Source organism: Hypanus sabinus, chromosome X1 (assembly GCF_030144855.1).
Source record: "Hypanus sabinus isolate sHypSab1 chromosome X1, sHypSab1.hap1, whole genome shotgun sequence".
Lineage (NCBI taxonomy): Eukaryota > Metazoa > Chordata > Chondrichthyes > Myliobatiformes > Dasyatidae > Hypanus > Hypanus sabinus.
In genome coordinates, this window is record NC_082738.1 from 38,672,587 (window position 1) to 38,693,902 (window position 21,316).

At 41.6% G+C, this 21,316-nt stretch overlaps 1 protein-coding gene across 3 annotated transcripts in view; it reads left to right on the forward strand.

Annotated features, from left to right (window-relative positions):
• Nucleotides 1-13,037, forward strand: part of top2a (DNA topoisomerase II alpha) — a 46,273-nt gene extending 33,236 nt beyond the window's left edge. For all 3 annotated transcript variants that reach the window (XM_059956416.1, XM_059956418.1, XM_059956417.1), the window contains 3 exons: nucleotides 6,485-6,688; nucleotides 7,541-7,764; nucleotides 12,519-13,037. In XM_059956416.1, coding sequence (XP_059812399.1) covers nucleotides 6,485-6,688; nucleotides 7,541-7,764; nucleotides 12,519-12,692 — 602 coding nt within the window. In that variant the 3' untranslated portion in view covers nucleotides 12,693-13,037. The remainder of the gene's footprint in view (nucleotides 1-6,484; nucleotides 6,689-7,540; nucleotides 7,765-12,518) is intronic.
• The last annotated feature ends 8,279 nt before the right edge of the window (nucleotides 13,038-21,316 follow it).

Sequence of the window (21,316 nt, forward strand, 5' to 3'; positions counted from 1 at the left end):
ATAGTTTACATAAGAACGTGAGATATGGTAGTAAGATAACGCCATTCAATCTTATGCTTTCGATCGTGTTCAAAATCATAGCTGGTCTTTTACATTAGTGCCGCTTAACTTGATTCCTTCTAAATCTAAAGTTCTGATCTTTTCTGTACATATACTCAGCCATTGAGAACGTATGGTCCTCTTCGGTAGTAAATTCCAAAGATTTGCCAAGCTTTGGATGAAGATGTTGTTTTTCATCTTTGCCCTGTATTGCTGACCCCTGTTTAACGAACAGGAAAACAATACATTGTGTTATAAAAGATATTTCTTGATAATTGGGCTCTGTTATGATTGATACTCTTGTGGTGAAATAGCAATGAAACTTGGCACATAATCATAAAAGCGCAAATCCTAATGCGAAAACAAGTTACTAATGTAGGTCTTTTGTAAAAGCGAATTGGCGTAAAGCGAACATTTGTAAACTGGGGGGGGGGGGGGGGGGACCTGTACTGTTAAAACATAAGGAAACTAAAAGTGATAAAGGATGGGGAAAATTTATTACAGAAATGTTGACTTAATGTCGAAGTTATTGCACTTACAGAATTCTGCTTTTCAATAAAAGCAAATTCAACTGCTGTGGCACAGGATGCCAGTAAGACAGTGCCTGTTGGGGGTGGGGGAAGTTTAAGTGTACATGTATTGTATTTGATGTATTGTTAATTTCCCATTACATTTAGTTGTAAACTCTTGAGTATTCATATGAATACCATATACTTGTTTTTGTTGCCACTGATTTTATAAATGTTGAAGATGAGGTATTGCATTGCACAGCAGATTGGTAAGTACTTGGTTCCTGATTCTTTGCAATGGCAACCCTTGGGCTCACCATGGGGATAATTATTTCATCTACCCTCAGGACAAAATATTGACTTAGTAATGAGCACAAAGTGTTTCATAGAATAACTAGAACCAGAAAATTTAAAAATTTATAATGAAGCGATATTAACTTCAAACTGCGAAATAAGTGTATTAGACCATAAGATATAGAAGCAGAAGTACATGTTCGGCACAACATTGAGTACAGTCGGCCCTCGTTATCCACGGGTTCCACATACACAGATTCAACCAACCACAGATTGGGAAAACCTAGAAGTTCTCTCTCCAGCACTCGTTGTTTGAGCATGTACAGACTTTTTATTCTTGTATTCCCTAAACAATACAGTACAGGTTTCCCCCGCTATTCAAAGGTAGAGCATTCCTATGAAACGGTTCGTAAGCCGGGACGTCATTAAGTGAAGAAGCAATTACCATTTATTTATATGGAAAAGATTTGTGAGCGTTCGCAACCCAAAAAATAACCTACCAAATCATACCAAATAACACGTAAAACCTAAAATAACAGTAATACATAGTAAAAGCAGGAATTATCTGATAAATACACAGCCTATATAAAGTAGGAATACTTTTCTGCAATTATTGCAGCACTGTCCACCGTAGCGAAAATCTCACGCAAGCGCTCTCGGCAGCATTTGTGGCAAAAACACTCGGCGCAAGCGCTCTTGGCAGAAGCACGCTTCCCAGTAACCTTTAAGCTATGAAGCTGCCAAATCATACCAAATAACTCATAAAAATACACAGCCTATATAAAGTAGAAATAATGTACGTCCAGTGTAGTTTCACTTACCGGAACTGAGAAAACAGTGAGCACACTGTGTCAGGCTGAGTCGTTGGAGGTTGGGGTGGTGGGAGGTAGAGGAGACTGGGGTGTCATCTCATCGTCATCTGTTTCCATCAGGGCAGGCAGGTCACCTGTGTCTGCCTGCCTCGATGTTGAAGGTCAAGTTTCGTCATCTGCTGTGGCTGATGTGGAAGGCTTAAAAAACAACAGTATGCTTGACTACTTAGCCTCGCACATTTTTCTATCATACAGTTCTTTGTAAACATTCAAACCATCCTGCAAATATGCCCTAAACCTACGTACCCTGTCAAAATTAGTCATACTTTTCTGCAATCATTGTAGCATTGTCAATCGCAGCAAAAATCTCACGCAATTGCTTCACATTCAGTTCCTGGACGACTTCACTTTAGGGCCGTTCGCTAATGTGTTCAGCTTCAATTGTTATCCTTTCCTCTTGCAATTGTATCAGCTCTTCATCTGTTAGTTCTTGGTCATGGGATGCCAGAACCTCTTCAACATCATCTTGATCAACTTCCATAAGCCAAACTCACTATATCTTTACTTCGTTCACCATGATCGAAACGCTTTATTATGTCTAGTTTTAAGCTAAGTGTAACACCCTTACGCGCTCTTTTAGGCTTTTCCGATACCTTGGAACTCATCGCTAATGCTCACAGGTACGTGTTTAAGCAATGCTGGCTAGAATGCAGTTCTGGGGGAGGAGCTTGGCTGCTCGGCACACGCTGCCTTTTTTTGTAACAGTGAAAACACCTGTTAGCGAAAGCAGGTAACTAATGTAGGTCTTTCGTAACAGCGAGGTGTCGTAAAGCGAACATTCGATAAACGAGGAACACCTGTAACTGTTTACATAGCATTTACATTGTATTAGGTACTATAAGAAATCTAGAGGTAATTTAAAGTACAGGCAGTCTTTAAGTCGGATTTGTACATAAGTCGGAACAGGTACATCCGGTATTATTTAGTGTCAGTCAAACGTTTGTCTTAGTATATAGCATTTATTTTACCTTTCTATGCATATAAAACACTTAAGAAACGTATGTATTTCAATAAATAAACCACTACATTGCTTAGTAATAATTGTAGCTTTCATCGGGGCAGGGCCTTTCACACGCTCCGTTATTCTGACTTTATCCTTTAAACTTGTTCCGATCGTTGACCAACTGTAGCCTAACACTTTTCCAATGACCGATGGCATTTCACCTCTTTCCGACCGTTTTATTATTTCCACTTTATTTTCAGTCGTGATTGTTTTCTGTCAATGGAACAGAAACGCTCCAGAGCTCCCCAGGGTCCAAAAGTCCACCCGCACTGAGATAGGTTAAATAAGGGACTTGAGCATCCACATTTTTTTTGTATCGGGGGGGGGGGGGTGCGTCCCGGAACCAATCCCTTGTGGATAAGGAGGGTCAACAGTATTGTGCTGTAGGTTTTCTGTTTCTAGAATTAGGCCATTTGGCCTGTTGAGTCTGCTCTGCTATTACATCATGGCTGATTTATTTTTCCCCTCAGTCCCAGTCTCCTGCCTTCTCCCTATACCCTTACATGCCCTGACTAATCAAGAATCGATCAACTTCTGCATTAAATATACCCAATAACTTACCTCCACAGCTGCCTGTGGTAACGATTTCCACAGATTCACTACTCTGGCTGAAGAAATTCCTCCTCATCTCCATTCTAAAAGGATGCCCCTCTATTTTGAGGCTGTGTCTTTTGTGTTTAGACTACCCCCTCCCACCATAGGAAACATCCTCTCCACCTCCACTGTATCGAGGCATTTCAACATTCATCAGGTTTCAATGAAGTCACCTCTCATTCTTCTAAATTCCAGTGAGTATAGGCCCAGAGCCATCAAATGCTCCTTATTTGACATTCCCAGAATCCCTTTTTGTGAACCTCCTTTGAACCCTCTTTAATGTCAGCACATCCTTAGATAAGGGGCCCAAAACTGCTCACCACTGCCTCACCAGTGCTTAATAAAGCCACAACATTACATCCTTGCGTTTATATTATAGTCCTCTCAAAATGAATGGTAGCATCGCATTTGCCTTCATCATCATTGACTCAACCTGCAAATTAACCTTTATGGAATCCTGCAGGAGGGCTCCCAAGTCCCTTTGCACCTCAGTTTTTAATTTTCTCTCCATTTGGAAAACAGTCTACCTTTTTATTCTACCAAAGTGCTTGAACATACACTTTGCCCATTCTCCTAATCTAAATCCTACTGTAATCTCACTACTTCCTCAAAACTACCTGCTCATCCACCTATCTTCATATCATCCACAAACTTGGCCACAAAGCCATCAATCCTGTTGTCTAAGTCATTAACATATTACGTAAAAAGAAATGGTCCCAACACAGGCCCCTGTGGAACACTAGTCACCAGCATCCAATCAGAAAAGGCTTTCTTTAATCCCACTCTCCTGAGTATTGTCTTATAATGACTTTAGAATATAGAACAGAGAACAGTACAGCACAGCTACAGAAGCAAATCAAGAATACACAAAAACGAATCACCCCCCCCCCCCACCTACGCAATGTCCATATCCCTTCATTTTCCTTACATCCATGTGTCTATCTAAACATCTCTTAAAAGCCTCTAATTTATTTACCTCTATGACTATACCAAGCAGGTGTTCCAGGCATCCACGACTGAGTTTAAAAAAAAAACGACCCTCACATTCCCTCTGAACCTACACCCTCTCATCTTCAATGCGTGCCTTATGGTATTAGATGCATCAGCCCAGAGAAGCAGATGCTCTGTCTACACAATCTATGCCTCTCATAATCTTGTAAATATGCTCAGTTCTCCCCTGAGCCTCTGGCACTCCAGAAAAAAATAATGCAAGTTTATCCAGCCTCTCATGATAGCATATGCCCTCTAAACCAGGCAGCATCCTGGTAAACCTCTTCTGCACCTTCTCCAAAGCCTCAACATCTTTCATATAGCGAGGTGCCCAGAACTTTAGTCAATACTACAAATGTAGCCTAATCAGTTTTTTAAAGTTGCGACATAACCTCATGACCTTGAACTCAACTAATAAAAACAAGCATTCCATAAGCCTCCTTAACCATCCTATTGACCCATGTAGTCACTTTCAAGGGGCTATGAACTTAGATCCCAAGATCTCTCTGCCCAGCAACACTGTTTAAGGATCTTGCCCTTAACCGTGTATTGCCTCCTTGCACTTGCCCTACCAAGGTGCAACACCTCATATTTATCTGGGTTAAACTCCATCTGCCATTTCTCAGCCCATATCTGCAACTGATCTATATTGCACTGTATTCTTTGCCAGTCTTTTACACTATCCACAACTCCACCAATCTTGGTATCTGCAAATTTACTAACCACCCATCTACGTTTTTATCCAGGTCACTTGTATACATTACAAACAGCAGAGGTCCCAGCACAGACCTGCAGAACTCCACTAAGTACAGACCTCACTCTCGAATAAGTCGCTTCAACCACTATTCTGTCTTGTATGTGCAAGCCAGTTTTGAATCCAAACAGCCAATTCATTGTGGACTCCATGCATATTAATCTTCTGGATTAGGAGGGACTTTGTCAAATGCCTTACTAAAATCCATGTAGACAAACATCCACTGTTCTACCCTCATCAATCTCTCATCATCTTGCCAAAAAACTCAATCAAGTTGGCATGACCTTGCCAAGCACAAAGTCATGCTGGCTCTTCCTAATTAGCCCATGGGTTTCCAGATGCTTATACTATATATCCTATCGCTATGAATTTTCTCTAGCAATTTCCCTGCAGCTGACATGAGACTCACCAGTCTATAGTTCCCAGGATTATCCCTTATTCCCTTCTTAAATTGAGGTAGAACATTAGCCACTTGTTAGTCCTCTACAACCTTGCTTGTGGCTAAAGACACAAAGATATGGTCAAGGGCCCAGCAATCTCATCTCTTGCCTCCCTCAATAACCTGGGGTAAATCCCATCACACCCTGGGGACTTGGCCACCTTAATTCTCACTAGGAAGCCCGACACTTACTCTCCTTGACCTCTAATGGCCCTAACGTATTTACACACTCAGCACTGATCTCCTGGTCCTCCATATCCTTTTCCTTGGTAAATACTGAAGCAAAGTACTCATTATGTGCCTCACTCACATTCTCAACATCCAAGCAAATGTTCCACCCTTTATCCCACCTTCTCCTTAGTTATCTTCTTACTCCTGATGAATGTCTTAGGATTCACCTTAATCCTCTTGCCAATGACTTTTCATGGTCCATCTTGGCTTTGCTAATTCCCTTTAGTTCTTTTGTGGCTTTTTTTATGCTCATGTGCTTCGTTTAATCCTAACTTCTGAAGCTTTACATACTTTTCCTTTTACTGTTTGACTAAATTCATCAGTTCTCTTATCGTTCCATACCTATCTGTCCTTATAACGGGAGCATACCTTTCCTGTACTCTGCAATTGATCTTCATTGACTTTTATGATAATCTTTGACTTGTATTTTCTAAACTATGCAGGTATTAGTAAAATTTCCAGTGCTGCCTGATTACCTTGTTAAACATGATTGCGATGATCAGTCTTCCAGAGCATAATCTGGTATGATATGACACTGATTAATTATGATTATAATCTTAAGCCTGTGTATGTTTAAAATAAAATGATCCATTGAGATAGTAAAAAAGACTTTTTTAAATTTTTTCCGCTTTGAGGAAAGTATTTGGTCTTTATGGTACACAGGTATTGAATTTTTTAAAGATTCAGGACCTTTCTATTAATGTAAATATAAGGTGTAATATTTAAATGAAAATATCTTGAACTATCTTTTTGTCACAGTTGGAGAAAACATACTCGATTCACTCTCCTCTGATTCTGATGAGCCTGCTGCAGTGATGCAGAATGATGTAGCAGATGAAAAAGAAGATAAACCTGAACTTATTAAAGCAGCAATCCAGAAACCAGCAGCCAAATCTCTTGGAGACAAAGCAGCACCAAAAAAACGTGTTCTTGGTAAAAAGCCCACCACCACTTCTAAAAAAGGCAAGTGAACCCAAGCCAGTAAAGATGTGGTATGGCTTACAACTGCATGGTCACGCTTGTACACTTATTACTTTTGAAATAGATGCACATTTAATGACTCATGTAATACTTGTTTCTTCTTGAGAGAAGTTAGTCCACATCATTCCAAAGCATACTCTCCACCTTGCAATTTTTACACTTGGATTTCATTAATCCTTGTTCTGTGGGGGCTGAATATGTCTTTGTTCAACTCGTAAAATCATTTGATTTACTCCTGTTCTCTTTTTTGGGGGCCCCATCTATCAGTAAGCTTCCTTATGGTACAAACTGTACCTCCCATTCACTCCCAAGCTCACAATCCAAGGTAGCTCCCGCCTATCCCCTGGTCTAACATCAGGGCTTTGGCTCAGCAGCTGACCTAGGTGTCAACTGTGCTCATTGTGAAAGACTGGCAGCAAGCCCTTGGTCAATTCCCTGGCTCTACACCCCTTGAACTTGTTTTCTTTTGCTCCATTTGTATTGGCACATCATGCGTGGAATCAACTTGCTTAATTTAGCTTCAGTTCAATCCGTTGCCTACATTCTTGCTGCTGTAAGTGACAGGCCCATGACCATCATCTCAATTATATACAAGTGTTAGTGAATTTCTTAGGCTTTGATTTCCCTGGTCCCTACTATTGGAGAGGAGGTAAAACTGTTATCACTTGCAGACTTTGCTCAGCTGAACAGTTCAGTCAGCAAAATGGGACTTGTCCTCATTTACATTCTCATTTCCTGTACAGTTCAAGTTGTATTTGCTGTACTGTCATTGTATAGTAACAAAGTAACATTACACTCAGTAACTTGGTCTAAACAAAATGCAATTATTTCCAGATGAGAAACAGCCTTCCATCTTTGATGCTCTTACCAAAAAAAAGGCAGCTCCAAAACCTGCTAAGTTGCCTGCTAAAACAAGCATTAACCTATCATCCGATGAAGACACAGTTCCAAAGAAAGTTGTGACTGCTAAGGCTAAAGTACCCAAAAGAAAGAAGGTCGTTGACTCAGATTCGGAAGATGGATTTGGAACCATACCTGTAAAAGCCACTAAGACCAAAGTGAGTGTTGATACATTGTTTCAGATTTTATTTTTAAATCTTTTTTGATTACCTTTAAACTTAAACATCTTTGAAGTTAACAAAATGGAACTATAATATAGGGGTTCATGGATAACAATGAGATTTCTATCATATCTATGGTGAGTATGTTTTTAAGGAACTAGGAGGCCAAATGGAGGAGGAAATTATACAGTAATTGGTAGAGTTCTTAAGGAGCATTGATATACAAAGGGATCTTGGGGTACAAATTCACAGCTCCCTCATCATGGCAATAGAAGTACATACATTGACAAGGAGATGTCATGATATGCTTGCCTTCATTGTTGGGTATTTGAGTATAAAAGTCAAAGACATGGGAGAAGAATTAGACTATTTGGCCCATCGAGTCTGCTCCGCCATTATGGCTGGTCCTTTTTTTGTTTTATCTCCTCCTCAACCCTAGTTCCCGGGCCTTCTCCCCGTAACCTTTGATGCCATGCCCAATCAAGAACAAATTCACCACCCTTTGGCTATAGAATTTTCTCCACATCTGTTTTGAAAGGGCGCCCCTCTATCCTGAGGCTGTGCGCAGATGGGAGATGATTTGCAGCTGCATAAAAACTTTGGTTAGGCCACATATGAAGCATTGTGTGCATTTCTGATCACTGCTTTGAAGGAAGTTTGTGGAGGCTTTGGAGAGAATGCTGAAGAGATTCAGCAGGATGTTGCCTGGTTTAGAGAATATAAGCTATAAGGAACTAATACAGAAGTTGAGGGGTTGTATATAAGGATGAGAAACCTTTCCCTTCAGCAGTGTCTGATTGGAGGGCATAGGTTTAAATTAAGGGCTTAAGAGATTTGAGGAAAACATTCCTCATCCAGAGATGGTCGAAACATAAAGGTGGCTTATAGTCTGCTTTTCAGACACCTGGGAGTAGGCACAAATGCAAATCGAGACAGTTTGGCTCATTCATCTCATGAACCCTACTCTTGTGTATTTTGTCTTTGGCTCTAGCTCTGTAGAGCACTTTTCAATTTTGGGATATAGGAAGCACAACATCTAATTTACTCCCAGCATACTCCAAGAAGTATTGTGCTAATAGCATTCATTTCTTTCGTCAAAGCATTACTTGTGGGTTAATATTCTTGCTATTAGAAAAAGTGAGGTGGGAACTTGTGTCCAACTGAGAGCATTAGAGGCTGCGGTTTAAAGTGAAATGCAACAGCTGAGACTGCAGTACTCTTGCATTGCGCATAAATAATGTAATGAAGAAAACCACCTGATGCAGTAGATTAGCAGTCTGCTCTTCCTTTATTTTGGCTTGGTTTCAGTTCAACAAGGATGTGAAATGTCCTTTTCGTTGCTTTTAAAAGCTTTAATTTAAAGTGGATTGTTATTTTTGTCTTGTTAAATTTACAAAGCACAAATCTAATTAGATAATTGGGTTGGGGAATTAAATTTGGACAAGAGAGAATGGGGCATTTGTATAATGGCTTGGTCAATTTGAGACCTGCATGCTTGACAGGTCACCAGCTAGTTAAAGGGGGAAAGCTCTACTTGTGATTTCACCTCATACTCATACTATTTTATTCTTTTTGCCTGGTCAGTGTTTCCTCTTAGAAATTGCAGGCTGTGGTGTGGCCATGGTGACATTTTAATATGAATTAGTGCAGTTTATTTTTGCCAAATGTACTTAGAGTGAAAATCCATGGAATTCATTGCTTCAGACAGCCATGGAGGCCAAAGGTATGGATGGGGCGAAGGTAAAAAAAAAAAATGGGGTTTGAGAGGGTTAATAAATTAGCCATGATGGAATGGTGAAGCAGACTTAATAGGCCAAATGACCAAATGCTGATCCTATGTATCGAAGGGAGCCGCAGCAGCTGGGTACATAGTATGTCATTGTGGCTCAGAAGGGAAGGAGGGAGAAGAGGACTGCAGTTGTTATAGGGAATTCCATAGTTAGAGGAGTAGACACAAGACTCTGTAGATGCAATACAGACATCTGGATGGTACATTGCCTCCCAGGTGCCAAGAAGATTTGGTACATATTGGCACCAATGACATAAGTAAGAAAAGAGAGGAGGTCCTGAAGAGAGAATTTAGGGAGCTAGGTAGAAAGCTGAAAAGCAAGAACTCCAGGGTAGCATCCTCTGAATTGCTGCCTGTGACATGAGCCAGTGAGGGTAAGAATAGGATGATTTGGCAGGTGCGTGCATGACTGAGAAACTGGCACAGCGGGTCAGGTTTCAGTTTTCTCTATGATTGAGATTTCTTCTGGGGATGATACTGCATGACCTGTACAACAGGGATGGGTTACATCTGAACCTGAGGGTGACCAATATCTTTGCAGCAGGTTTGCTAGAGCTATTGGGAGAGTTTCAAACTAATTTGGCAGGAAATGGAAACTGAAGTTACAGGGCAGTACAAGCAGAGAAGCAGTATGTAGTGAGGCTATTGGGACAGGCTGATGATGGAGCAAAATTGCGGTCAGTGGAATGAATTACAGTGTTACGGGGACAAAATCAAAAAGGGTGACGAACACAGGACTGAAGGTGTATTTGAATGCATGAGGCATACGGAATACGTGGATACTCTTGTAACGCAATTAAGAGATTGGTAGGTATGATGTGGGCATCAGTGAGTCGTGGCTGAAAGAAGATCACAGCTGAGAGCTTAACATCAAAGGATACACATTGTATCAAAAAGGACAGGCAGGTAGGCAGAGGGGGTGGGGTGGCTCTGTTTTATATATATTTTTTTAAATGAAATCAAATCCTTGGAAAGAGGTGACACAGGATTAGAAGATGTAGAATCCTTATGGGTAGACTTAAGGAACTGCAAAGCTAAAAAGGCCCTGGTGGAGTTATATACAGGACTCCAAACAGTAGCAGGTCTGAGCTACAAATCACAACATGATATAGAACAGGTATGCAAAAGGGCTAAGGTTATAGTAGCCATGGGGGATTTCAATATGCAGATAGAATGGGAAAATCCGGCCAGATGCCAAGAAGGGGAATTTGTAGAATGCTTACAAGATGGCTTTTAAGAGCAGTTTGTGGTTGAACCCATTAGGAGATAGGCTATTTTGGTTGTGTAATGAACCAGATTGGATTAGGGGGCTTAAGGGAAAGCAATCCTTAGGAAGCAGTGGTCATAATAGAATTCACCCTGCAACATGGGAGAGAGAAGCTAAAGTTGGATGTATTAGTGTTACAATGGATAAAAGAAATTCAAGATATGAGAGAAGAGCTGGCTAAAATTGATTGGAAGGGGACACTAGCAGGGATGACAGCAGAGCAGCAATGTCTGAAGTTTCTGGGTACCATTCAGAGTGTGCGGGATATAGATACGTCCCAGAGAAGTAGTAGTATTCTAAAGGCAGGATAATGCAACTGTGGCTGACAATGAACGTCAAAGCCAACATAAAAACAAAAGAGTGCACATATAATAGAGCAAAAATTAGGGGGGAAATTAGAGGATTGGGAAACTTTTAAAAACCAACAGAAACCAAGGAGGAGAAAGATAAAATATGAAGCTAAGCTAGCCAATATCAAACAGGAAACCAAAAAAAAAATTTTTTTTTCTCCAGATATACACTAGCAGTCTGCCAGAAGTTCGAGCGTCAAGGGGTAGAGTTGAGTGCATTTGCTTTTACTAGGGAGAAGGTGCTTGGGAAACTGAAGGTAGATAAGTTATCTGGACCAGATGGACTTGCACCCCAGGGTTCTAAAAGAGGTAGCTGAAGAGACGATGATGTAGAAGGCAAATGCAATGCTAGCATTTATTTTGGGAGGACTAGAATGTAATGCTGAGGCTTCTTGGAGTTTTGGGCCCCTTTATTTAAGTAAGGGTGTGCTGATATTGGAAAGGGTTCATGAGAATGTTTCTGGGGATGAAAGGGTAATCATTTGAAGAATGATGGCTCTGGGCTTGTACTTGATAAAACTTAGAAGAATGAAGGGTGATCTCATTGAAACCCATCAAATATTGAACAACTTGCATAGAGTGAATGTAGAGAGGATAGTGGGGGAGTCTAGGACCAGAGGGCACAGCCTCAGAATTGAGGGGTGTCCATTTAGAATTGAGATGGGGAGGAATCTCTTTAGCCAGAGGGTGGTGAATCTGTGGAATTCTTTGCCACAGACTGCTGTGGAGGCCAAGTTATTGGGTGTATTTAAGGCAGAGGTTTGATAGGTTCTTGATTAGTCAGGGTATGAAAGGTTATAGGGAGAAGGCAGAAGAATGAGGTTGAGAGGGAAATGGATCTTGATGAAATAGCAGAGCAGGCTTGATGGGCTGAATGGCATAGTTCTATTTCTTTGTGTGCCATCCAGACAGATCATTCCACACACAAGTACGGTGAGATGGTAAAAAAAAAGAAAGGAATGCAGAATAGAGTGTTACCATTACAGAGAAAATGCAGTGCAGGTGACAGTGCAAGGGCTGCAGTGAACTGGATTGGGAGATTGAGTCCATCTTTTAGCATATGAGGGGATGAATTTGGACATTGCTACAAACTTAAACTATATTTGAGCAGTCATTCCAGCTTACTGTGGTGTCAGTCATAAATTGGTGGTGATTATTTTGTTGCAGTATTAGGTAATGAGTGCTAATGAATGCTGCTACTTAGCTGATTAATGTATTTGCTGTTGATTTTGGAAAGTCCATAGTAACCATTGCATTTCTTTTTAAAATTTTGTGCTTTTGACATTACTCAACTTGATAAAACATGACCTAAATCTTCAGTTTTTTATCTTTATTGTTTTTTTAGAAATCCAAGATGCTGGACGATGACAGTTTCCATATTGATAATGCTGGAGACTCCAACTTCATTGCTAACATGGATATAGCACCCAGAGTTACAACAGGTCGTGCAAAAAAGCCTGTCCAATACCAGGAGGACTCTGATGAGGAGGAGGATGAGGATATATTTGAAGACAGTTAGTTGGTTCGATTTTAGCACTGCACTACTGATTTTGTTTCAAGCTTGACAAACTATGGAAATGTCAAATTTAGTTCTAAGCACAGTTCTTCAGTTGTCAGTGTTTTCCTAGTTTTGGTTTGGGTGGATGGAAAAGGCAAAATTCCTGTTCTTGATTTTATCTTGATGAGGTGAGAGGGGATAGTTGTTGAAATGTTGTTGGCTAATTTTAATTGTTGTAAATATTTGCTGGTGACTTGTTCTTACACTCTCCAACCTGTCCTCTTACTCTTGCATTTAATTATTGTTTCTTTAAACAGTTGTTCATTGTTTCAGTGGTAGCACAAAATAAACATCTGTTTTACTTGGTTTAGTCCATTTTAAAAATTGCATTTTTAATTAGAACTTTCGTGTTCATCAGATTTCTTTAAACCTAATGGTATACTATTCCAAATCTACAACCACTTAACAGACCTATCATTGGATGTGAATACACACATAGAGCAATTTTTGGGTTTAGGACATATATATTTAACAATTGACTTTGGCTACCAGTCTTCACATCTGAAAATGTATTCTGGATTTAGTTTGGAGTGCAACTCTGAACAGTGATTCCTAAAAGCCCTGAATCCCAGACCAGACAGTGCTGATTAAAATTCATTTGGATATCTGTGGTATGGATGTGAATCAGGAGGTGTGAAGGTTACATGTAGTTTCAAATAAAGCATTGTCTGTACATTGTAAACATGGAGTTGTCCTTTGCTTGGCACTCAATATCAAGCCCTACTTTGGGCCATCAGACCTTTCAACTTGTTTTGTCAAGTAAAAAAAGTCATTTTCTATCTACCAGTACTTTTCTCCAGTGACTTCATTCACACAACGACATTTGGTGTCAGGAGAGGGATACCTTCGTGCGACCTATTGTGTGGCCAGCAATCCTGGCAGTCTAAGTGGGTGAGTATTTTAAAATTAGCACTCAGTTGGATCTGTTCGGGTTGGTGGTACACAGGAACATGAGGTATCACGAACATGGAGAGCAGCACTGGTAGATATAAAAGTGTGTGCACACATGCAAGTGTGCTTATGTAAAAGATAGAACTTTGAGACGAGGCCACCAGCTGCAAAGGGTGGTTACCGACGGTTCGGGATGCTGGAATGGGAGCATGTATATTCGTTCAGGGAGCTGCATTTTTAGCATAAATGTTTTGCAAAAGTGATGCAAAGGAATACAGTGGGAATCATGAGTTCAGGTGCTCAAAAGGGCACATTGCAGAGTAGTACTCTGTGGTTTTAAGTATATGCTGTTTAACTGGTACCCCTCATTTATATTTTGCATAGTGTGGAGATAATTTAGGGAGAGGTTTCACCCAGATATATCTGTCAGGGTGGCACCTATTGAGGTCAGGCAACGTCAGGTCAAGAACCCTGATGATCCGAGCCAGCCCTTGACTCTGATTATGACCATTCACAAGCCCTTCATCCCAGGGAGAAACAGAGCATTTTGTCAGAGTTACCCTCACTTAAAGTTGCATGTGGGAATTCAGAATTCCGGTTCAAGCTCAAGGAAATGATTGAAATTCACTGGATGCACCCTAGAGATAAACATGTGTTGATAAAAGCAAAGTACCTGAAGAATATACAGGACAGTATGGCTCAGGGGGTATGGGATGGTACACGGACGACTGCTGGGAATGCAAGCTTTGAAAAAGAAGTGAGTAACTGGGGAAGAATAATGGCAATGATTCAAAGAGCTGATGAGATAACCGTGGAACATAAGTATCCAGCGTATGAGTATTCAGTGTTGGATAATCCAGGCAGGGACAACCCAGTCTTACTGAACATGATGAAGGAAGGCCTGAGCTCACCCCACCAGGAAGTTTTAGATTTAGCAGTAACGGTGAGGTCGACCTCTGCAATAGTTTCGTGAGCCAGTGAGATAGACCAAAGAAAGCGCGAGAGAATTTGTAAAGTGGATGCAGCTGCTGTGATGTCCCAGAGGGTTTGTTTTGTTTGCCAGCAACCAGGGCACGAAGCAAGGAACTACTGGAATAGATGTTGATATGGTACAGTTGTGTCCTATAGGGACATGGTTGGAGGCAGTGTCCAAAAAAAAAACAGGTGAAATTAGCAGACATGTAATCACTCACCCTGTCAATGACCAATCTGTCAATCAGATCACAGCTGGTGAAGATGGCTTCTAGGTCAGAAAACAAGGCGGCCGTCCCCACTGCCAGCACTGTTGACCCACGGATATACTCAGCAGTATTTCATTGTAGGCCCCCTAACAATATTTTAGTGGACACGGGGGCATTAGTATTCATAACTGACCTACCCTTGCCAACAGCTGGACAGGCTATTCATATTAAGGGTGTAGGAGGGAAAACAGTGAAAGCAGGTACTCGAACCTGGAGTGCAGCTTCCAGTGTATTTCTGGGACTGTACAAATAACAAGGGCACTATCATTGGAATAGACATTCTAAAGGAAGCAGGGGCCATTATAGATTCAGGGAATGGAGAAATAATATAGACTAGTCAGGGGCAGCGACCATGTACAACCAATAGGATACACAACTTGGCTAGCTTTGTCGCAACTGCCCTGATCATTAGAGATTGGAACCAGGATGTTGTCTGTGGATTACTTTGTCAGCAGTTCCCAGCAGTGTGGGCTAGATGCAAGCAAGATTGTGGTTGAGTAAAGATGAACCCAGTTAAAATGGAGGGGGGCCTGCATAAACCCAATAAGCAGCATCCTATAAAAACTGATGCACCTGACGGCTGTTTAGGGTACAGTGAAGAAACTAAAACACAATGTGATATTCAGAAATTGCGTCAACTATGAACTTATAGCTGGGAAAGAAGCCCAATGGATCACCTGAATTAACAATAGACTATACTGCCCTTAAGACCACGCCAATATTGCATCCCATTGTGGTAAGCCCTACAACAATCCTGACTGTCCATGGTCTGTCTCCATGGCACCTGAGTCCCCTGACTGATTTGCCTTCACCCTAGGTGTGCAGAATTGTACATGGACTAGATTACCCCAGGGACTCCACAATAGTCCAGCCATTTTTCATAAGGTGTAGATTTTAGAAAAGCTCAATCTAATGCCCTAGCGTTTGACATGCTTACAATATGCAGATGATCTAATCTGTTCAGAAGATGAAGCAGGTCACTTGGGGGCAATAACCAGTGTTTTAGAGATGCTGCAAGTCCACACAAGGGTCAGATAGGAAAGCAAACCGTACACCATTCCCCAGGGAAGGAAGGACAAGTCAGATGACAGATGTTCAGCAAACAGCTTCATGCCGCATCCAGTAAACGTAGGGAGTTGGGGTCTATTCAGTTACGGCTGTAATTTCAAAGCAGGGTTCTCAGTACCAGTGGCCCCGATACAGGCCTTAATTAAAGGAGAGAAGGCCCCTCCAGAAGAAATAAGATGAGGAGCCAGATGAGAAAAAGGCTTTATCACAAAAGCCCTGGTCTTTACACCCACGCTAGGGTTACCAGATGCAGTTTGCCTATACTGCAGCAAGACAGTAGTGGTGCAGGACCATAGGGAGAAAAGCCAGTGGCATATTCAAGGAAACACACACCCATTGCAGTAGGGCTTACCTACTGCATCACAGCTTTAGACTGCCGCATGGGCAGTGCGAGTAAGTGAACCAATTGTAATGATGGGACACCTCTTACAATGCACACCCCATACCATTGTAGAGCTCCTGAATACCAGGAGGCTGAGAGCAGTCACCAACAGCAGAAGGGTAGGTATTCAGCATCGGCACCAAATACAACTACTGAAAGCAGTGAGTTTGCCAGCAGAGGTGGCAGTAATTAAAGTTAACACCAAAAAGGGGAGAGTAAGGAACAGGAAGAAAATGAGTGGGCAGGCATCAGGAGGCAGAACAAGAGGCAATTGAAATTGCAGGTGTGTATGGAGAAACAACTGAATACAGTTTAGTAAAATTATCTGAAGAGGTGGAGGCAAAGAGAAAGTGAGTAAAGGAGGAACCAGATGGGAGCTGGACACATGAGGAGGAAGGAGTCGTGGCACCACCATGTATTAGGATACTGGATTTGTATCCTAGAGTGATTCATCAGGGAAGGTAGAGCGTGATCACGATCCTCCAGCAGGACTGATGATGGGCGGGGATGTTGAGAAATTCTGCTGCCATTGTATCATATGTGCCCAGCATAAGCCTGGTAAGGGCATAAAGCTACTGCTGGCAAATCAACCAACGTGACCCTGGTAAAGTATCTAGATGTACCACAGGACTCCTTCCAAAAAGCAGGGGGAAAGCTACTGTCGAGTAATTATGGATCACTTTACCCGGTGGGTAATGGCTTTCCCAACAAGGGACTGCACTGCTGCACAGATCCTAGTTCAGGGAATCCTCCCAAGCTGGGGAACCCCAGTCCAGGTGGATTCAGATCAAGGAGCACATTTCACAGGGAAAGTGATGAGCAAATGTGCTGACTGTTGGAGATTTGACTATAGTTCCATGTACCATACCGCCCTTGGAATTCATGAATGGTAGAAAGGAACCAAACAATCATGAATGCCTTAGACAAAGCTATAGCTGAGACAGAGAAAGGTATGGGTTGGTGTATTACCAGGAATCCTGATGAGATTATGGACAACTCCAAACTGCACACTGGGTCTCAGCCCCTACGAATTACTGATGGAGCAAGCAATGTGACTCCCTTCTGGAGTAACTACGGGTTGCTTGGGGCTTACAGGGATAGAATGACACTATGTGAAAGACCTTTGTAACTGCTTAAGGACAGCAAAACAACAAGAGCACATCGCTGATCAGAGAGAGAGCCAGAGGGAAAGGTGATAGTCCTCCCACACCCAGGTGACTAAGTCATGGTGAGGGTGCTACCTGAAAGGAAGGGGTTGCTCCCAGATGATAAGAACTACAGATGGTACTTTTTACAAGTGATACTTGTGTCTGTGTGCAAACATGGTGAAGTAGCCAATGGAAACACTGAACCCCGGTTAAACTGTACGACTCATCTTCTTGTTGCCCCTACAAACAGCAGGGGGATCAAGTGTACCCAGTAACCATGTAATTACAGAGAACCTAAGAGACCAACATCAGCCAGCCACATCAGACATGACCACAGTTGATGAAAACAGATCCACAGCAAACACGAATGCAGAAGACACAGAGTATGACAGAAACCAGTGAAAAGCATGCTAAAGTGTAATGGTAATCACACTAATGAAGGCTGGTTGCTAAAAGTAGATGATTAGTTGAACAGCATATTACAGATAAGATACTGGGTAAAATAGATGAGGGATTTAAGTTAAACCAGAGACAGCAAATTCCACAACTTTGACAGCAAGGCAAACTTAGAAAGATTACACACGACATCTGAAGGCAGTCACCCCCAGCCTGAATGGGAAGTGAATACAAATGAGCTGGGCCTTTTCAGTAGTCAGGCCAGTGATCGACTAGACAGCTCAGATGGGGGTGCCACCAGAGAGAGGTCCTTGCAGACCATAAGAAATAGGAGCAGAATTAGCCCATCTAGTCTGCTCTGTCATTTCAGGATCTCACTCAACCCCATACACCTGCCTTCTCGCCATATCCTCTGATGCCCTGACCGATCAGGAAACTATCAACTTCTGCCTTGAATATACCCACAGACTTGGCCTCCACCGCAGTCTGTGGCAGAGCATTCCACAGATTCACTACTCTCTGACTCAAAAATTCCTCTTTGTCTCTGTTCTAAAAGATCACCCCTCAGTTCTGAGGCAATGCCCTCTGGTTCTGGATACCCCCACCACAGGAGACATCCTCTCCACATCCACCCTATATAGTCCTTTCAGCATCCGGTAGGTTTCAATGAGATCCCCACACATTCTTCTAAATGCCAGCGAACACAGGCCGAAAGCTGCCAAACACTCCTCACCCCTTCATTCCCAGAATCATTCTTGTAAACCTGCTCTGTACTCTTCTCATCCTTTCTGAGATATGGAGCCCAAAACTGTTGGCAATACTGCAAGTGCAGCCTGACTAGTGAATCATAGAACCTCAGCATTATCCCCTTGCTTTTATATTCTATTCCCCCGAAATAAATGCCAACATTGCATTTGCCTTTATCGCAGACTCAACCTGTAATTTAACCTTATGAGAGTCCTGCATGAGGACTCCTAGTCTCTGCACTTGATGTTTGAACCTTCTCCCTATTTAGATAATAGTCCACACTATCGATCCTTTTACCAAACTGTATTCCATCTGCCACTTTTTTGTCCATTCTTTGTCCACCCTGCTTATTACTTGAAGAACTCTTAACAGATTTGTCAGGTGATTTCCCTTTTACAGAAACCATGCTGACTTTGACTTATTTTTTATTATTATTCTCCAAGTACCCCAAAACCTCATCCTTAATAATAGACTCCAACACTTTCCCAACCACTGAGGTTAGGCTAACTGGCCTATAATTTCCTTTCTTTTGCCTTCCTCCCTTCTTAAGAAATGGAATGATATTTGCAATCCTCCAGGACCATGCCAGATTCAAGTGATTCTTGAAAGATCATGCCCAATGCATCTGTTATCTCTTCAGCAACCTCTCTCAGAACTCTGGGATGTAGTCCATCTGGTCCAGGTGACTTATTCACCTTAAGACCTTTGAGTTTGCCTAGCACTTTTTCCTTTGTAATAGCAATGGTATTCACTCCTGTTCCCTTTCACTCATGGGCCTCTGACACACTGCTAGGGTCTTCCACAGTGAAGACTGATGCAAAGTACCCATTAAGTTTGTCTGCCATTTCTTTGTCCCCCATTACTATCTCACCAACGTCATTTTCCACTGGTCTAATATCAACTCTCACCTCCCTTTTGCTCTTTATATAACTGAAAAAACTTTTAGTATCCTGCTTTATATTATTGGCTTGTTTTTCATCTTTTCCCTTATAGGTTATAGTTGCCTTTTGTTAGATTTTAAAAGCTTCCCAAACATCCAACTTCCCATTCAGTTTTGCTACCTTATATGCCTCTATTTGCTCATTCAAATAGAGAGCACCCCAACTCCTTCTGGTACATCGATGTGAGCCTGATGCACTTAGCTTGCAGATGCCCCTGGAAAGCTACCAGAGAATGAAGGAGTGAAGATGAGGAATATGATTAAGCTGCATCTGGCCAGCAGGGGAAGAGCCAACAGGTATACAAACAAAGCTGCATTTCTAAAGACCTGTTCAAATTACTGGAACAATCAATTGCTCAGCAGGTAGTGATCAGGGATTATAGGGTAGGTGTGGAGTCAAATGAAATAATAGGGCATTTTTTGAATAGATCTTCCTTTAGATTGGCCTTTCCAGGTACAAATTAAGTTTTGCCCAGGAGGTCCAAGAGGAGGGACTGTTAGTGATTTTTGGGTTTAGGACATATACATGTAACAATTGACTTTGGCTACCAGTCTTAACATCTAAAAATGTATTGTGGATTTAATTTGGAGTGCAACTCTGGACAATGGGTTCCTGAAAGCCCTGAATCCCAGACCAGCCAATGCTGATTAAAATTCATTTAGATGTCTGTGGTGTTGATGTGAACCGGGAGGGGTGAAGGTTCTATGTTATTTCTAAGAAAGATTGTCCATACATTGTAAATATGGAGCTGTCCTTTGATGTTTGGCACATAAAATACCGAGCCCCATATTGGGCCAGCAGACCTTTCAACCGAAAGCATCTCATATGATGCCTGCTGTACCTTTTGTCGAATGAAGTAGCTGTTTTGTATTTACCAGTAATTTTCTCTGGTAAATTCACTCACACAACAAAGCACACCCAACATAAAGAACTTAAGGAAATGAATAAAGATGATTAGATTGAGGACAGGTTGCAATCTTTAAGTTGGAACTGCTTTCCAGGGGCTTCACCTTCCCAAAGCTCTTAAAGTTGGGAATAAATTGGAAAAACTTTAAGGAACTATTAAAGGATATAGAACCAGGATTAGTAATTCATTGATATCTTTAATCAGAGATGATCTAACTGAATGATGGAAAGGATTTCAGGAACAAACAGGCTACACCTATTCCCAGGATTTTCCTCACTTGGATTATCATGACATCAAGACAAGTTTAGCATTCTAGGTACAAAAAGCTGTACACGTACTCGTATTGGCTCCTGCAGCTTTTGCATTGAGCCCTGCTAGAAAAGAGGAATGAAAGCACTAGTAAGTGTAGAATTATGTATGGCTGTAACATCGGTCCATTATTTCAAAATATTAGATTTGAGTGGAGAAGGAAGCAATGATCTTAGTAGAGCATTTGCTATGCTGTAATCCTTTTCCTGAGCTACTAAGTGATACAGATTCTTTTAAGTATTATCATATCTTCAAACATGCATATTACTTTTCTCCAAGTAGTCATAGCGCATGGAAACAGACCCTTTGGCCCAACTTGTCCATACCAACCAAGATGCCCATCTAAAATGGTCCCATTTGCCTGTGTTCAGCCTACAGTATTCCCCTCTAAACCAGGGATTCCCAGCCTGGGGTCCATGGACCCCTCAGTTAATGGTAAGGCTCCATGGCATTTTTTTTTAAAGCTGGGAGCCCCCACTCTAAACCTTTCCTATCATGTACTTAATCAAGTGTCTCTTAAATGTTAATGTACCTGCCTCACTTCATTACAGATGA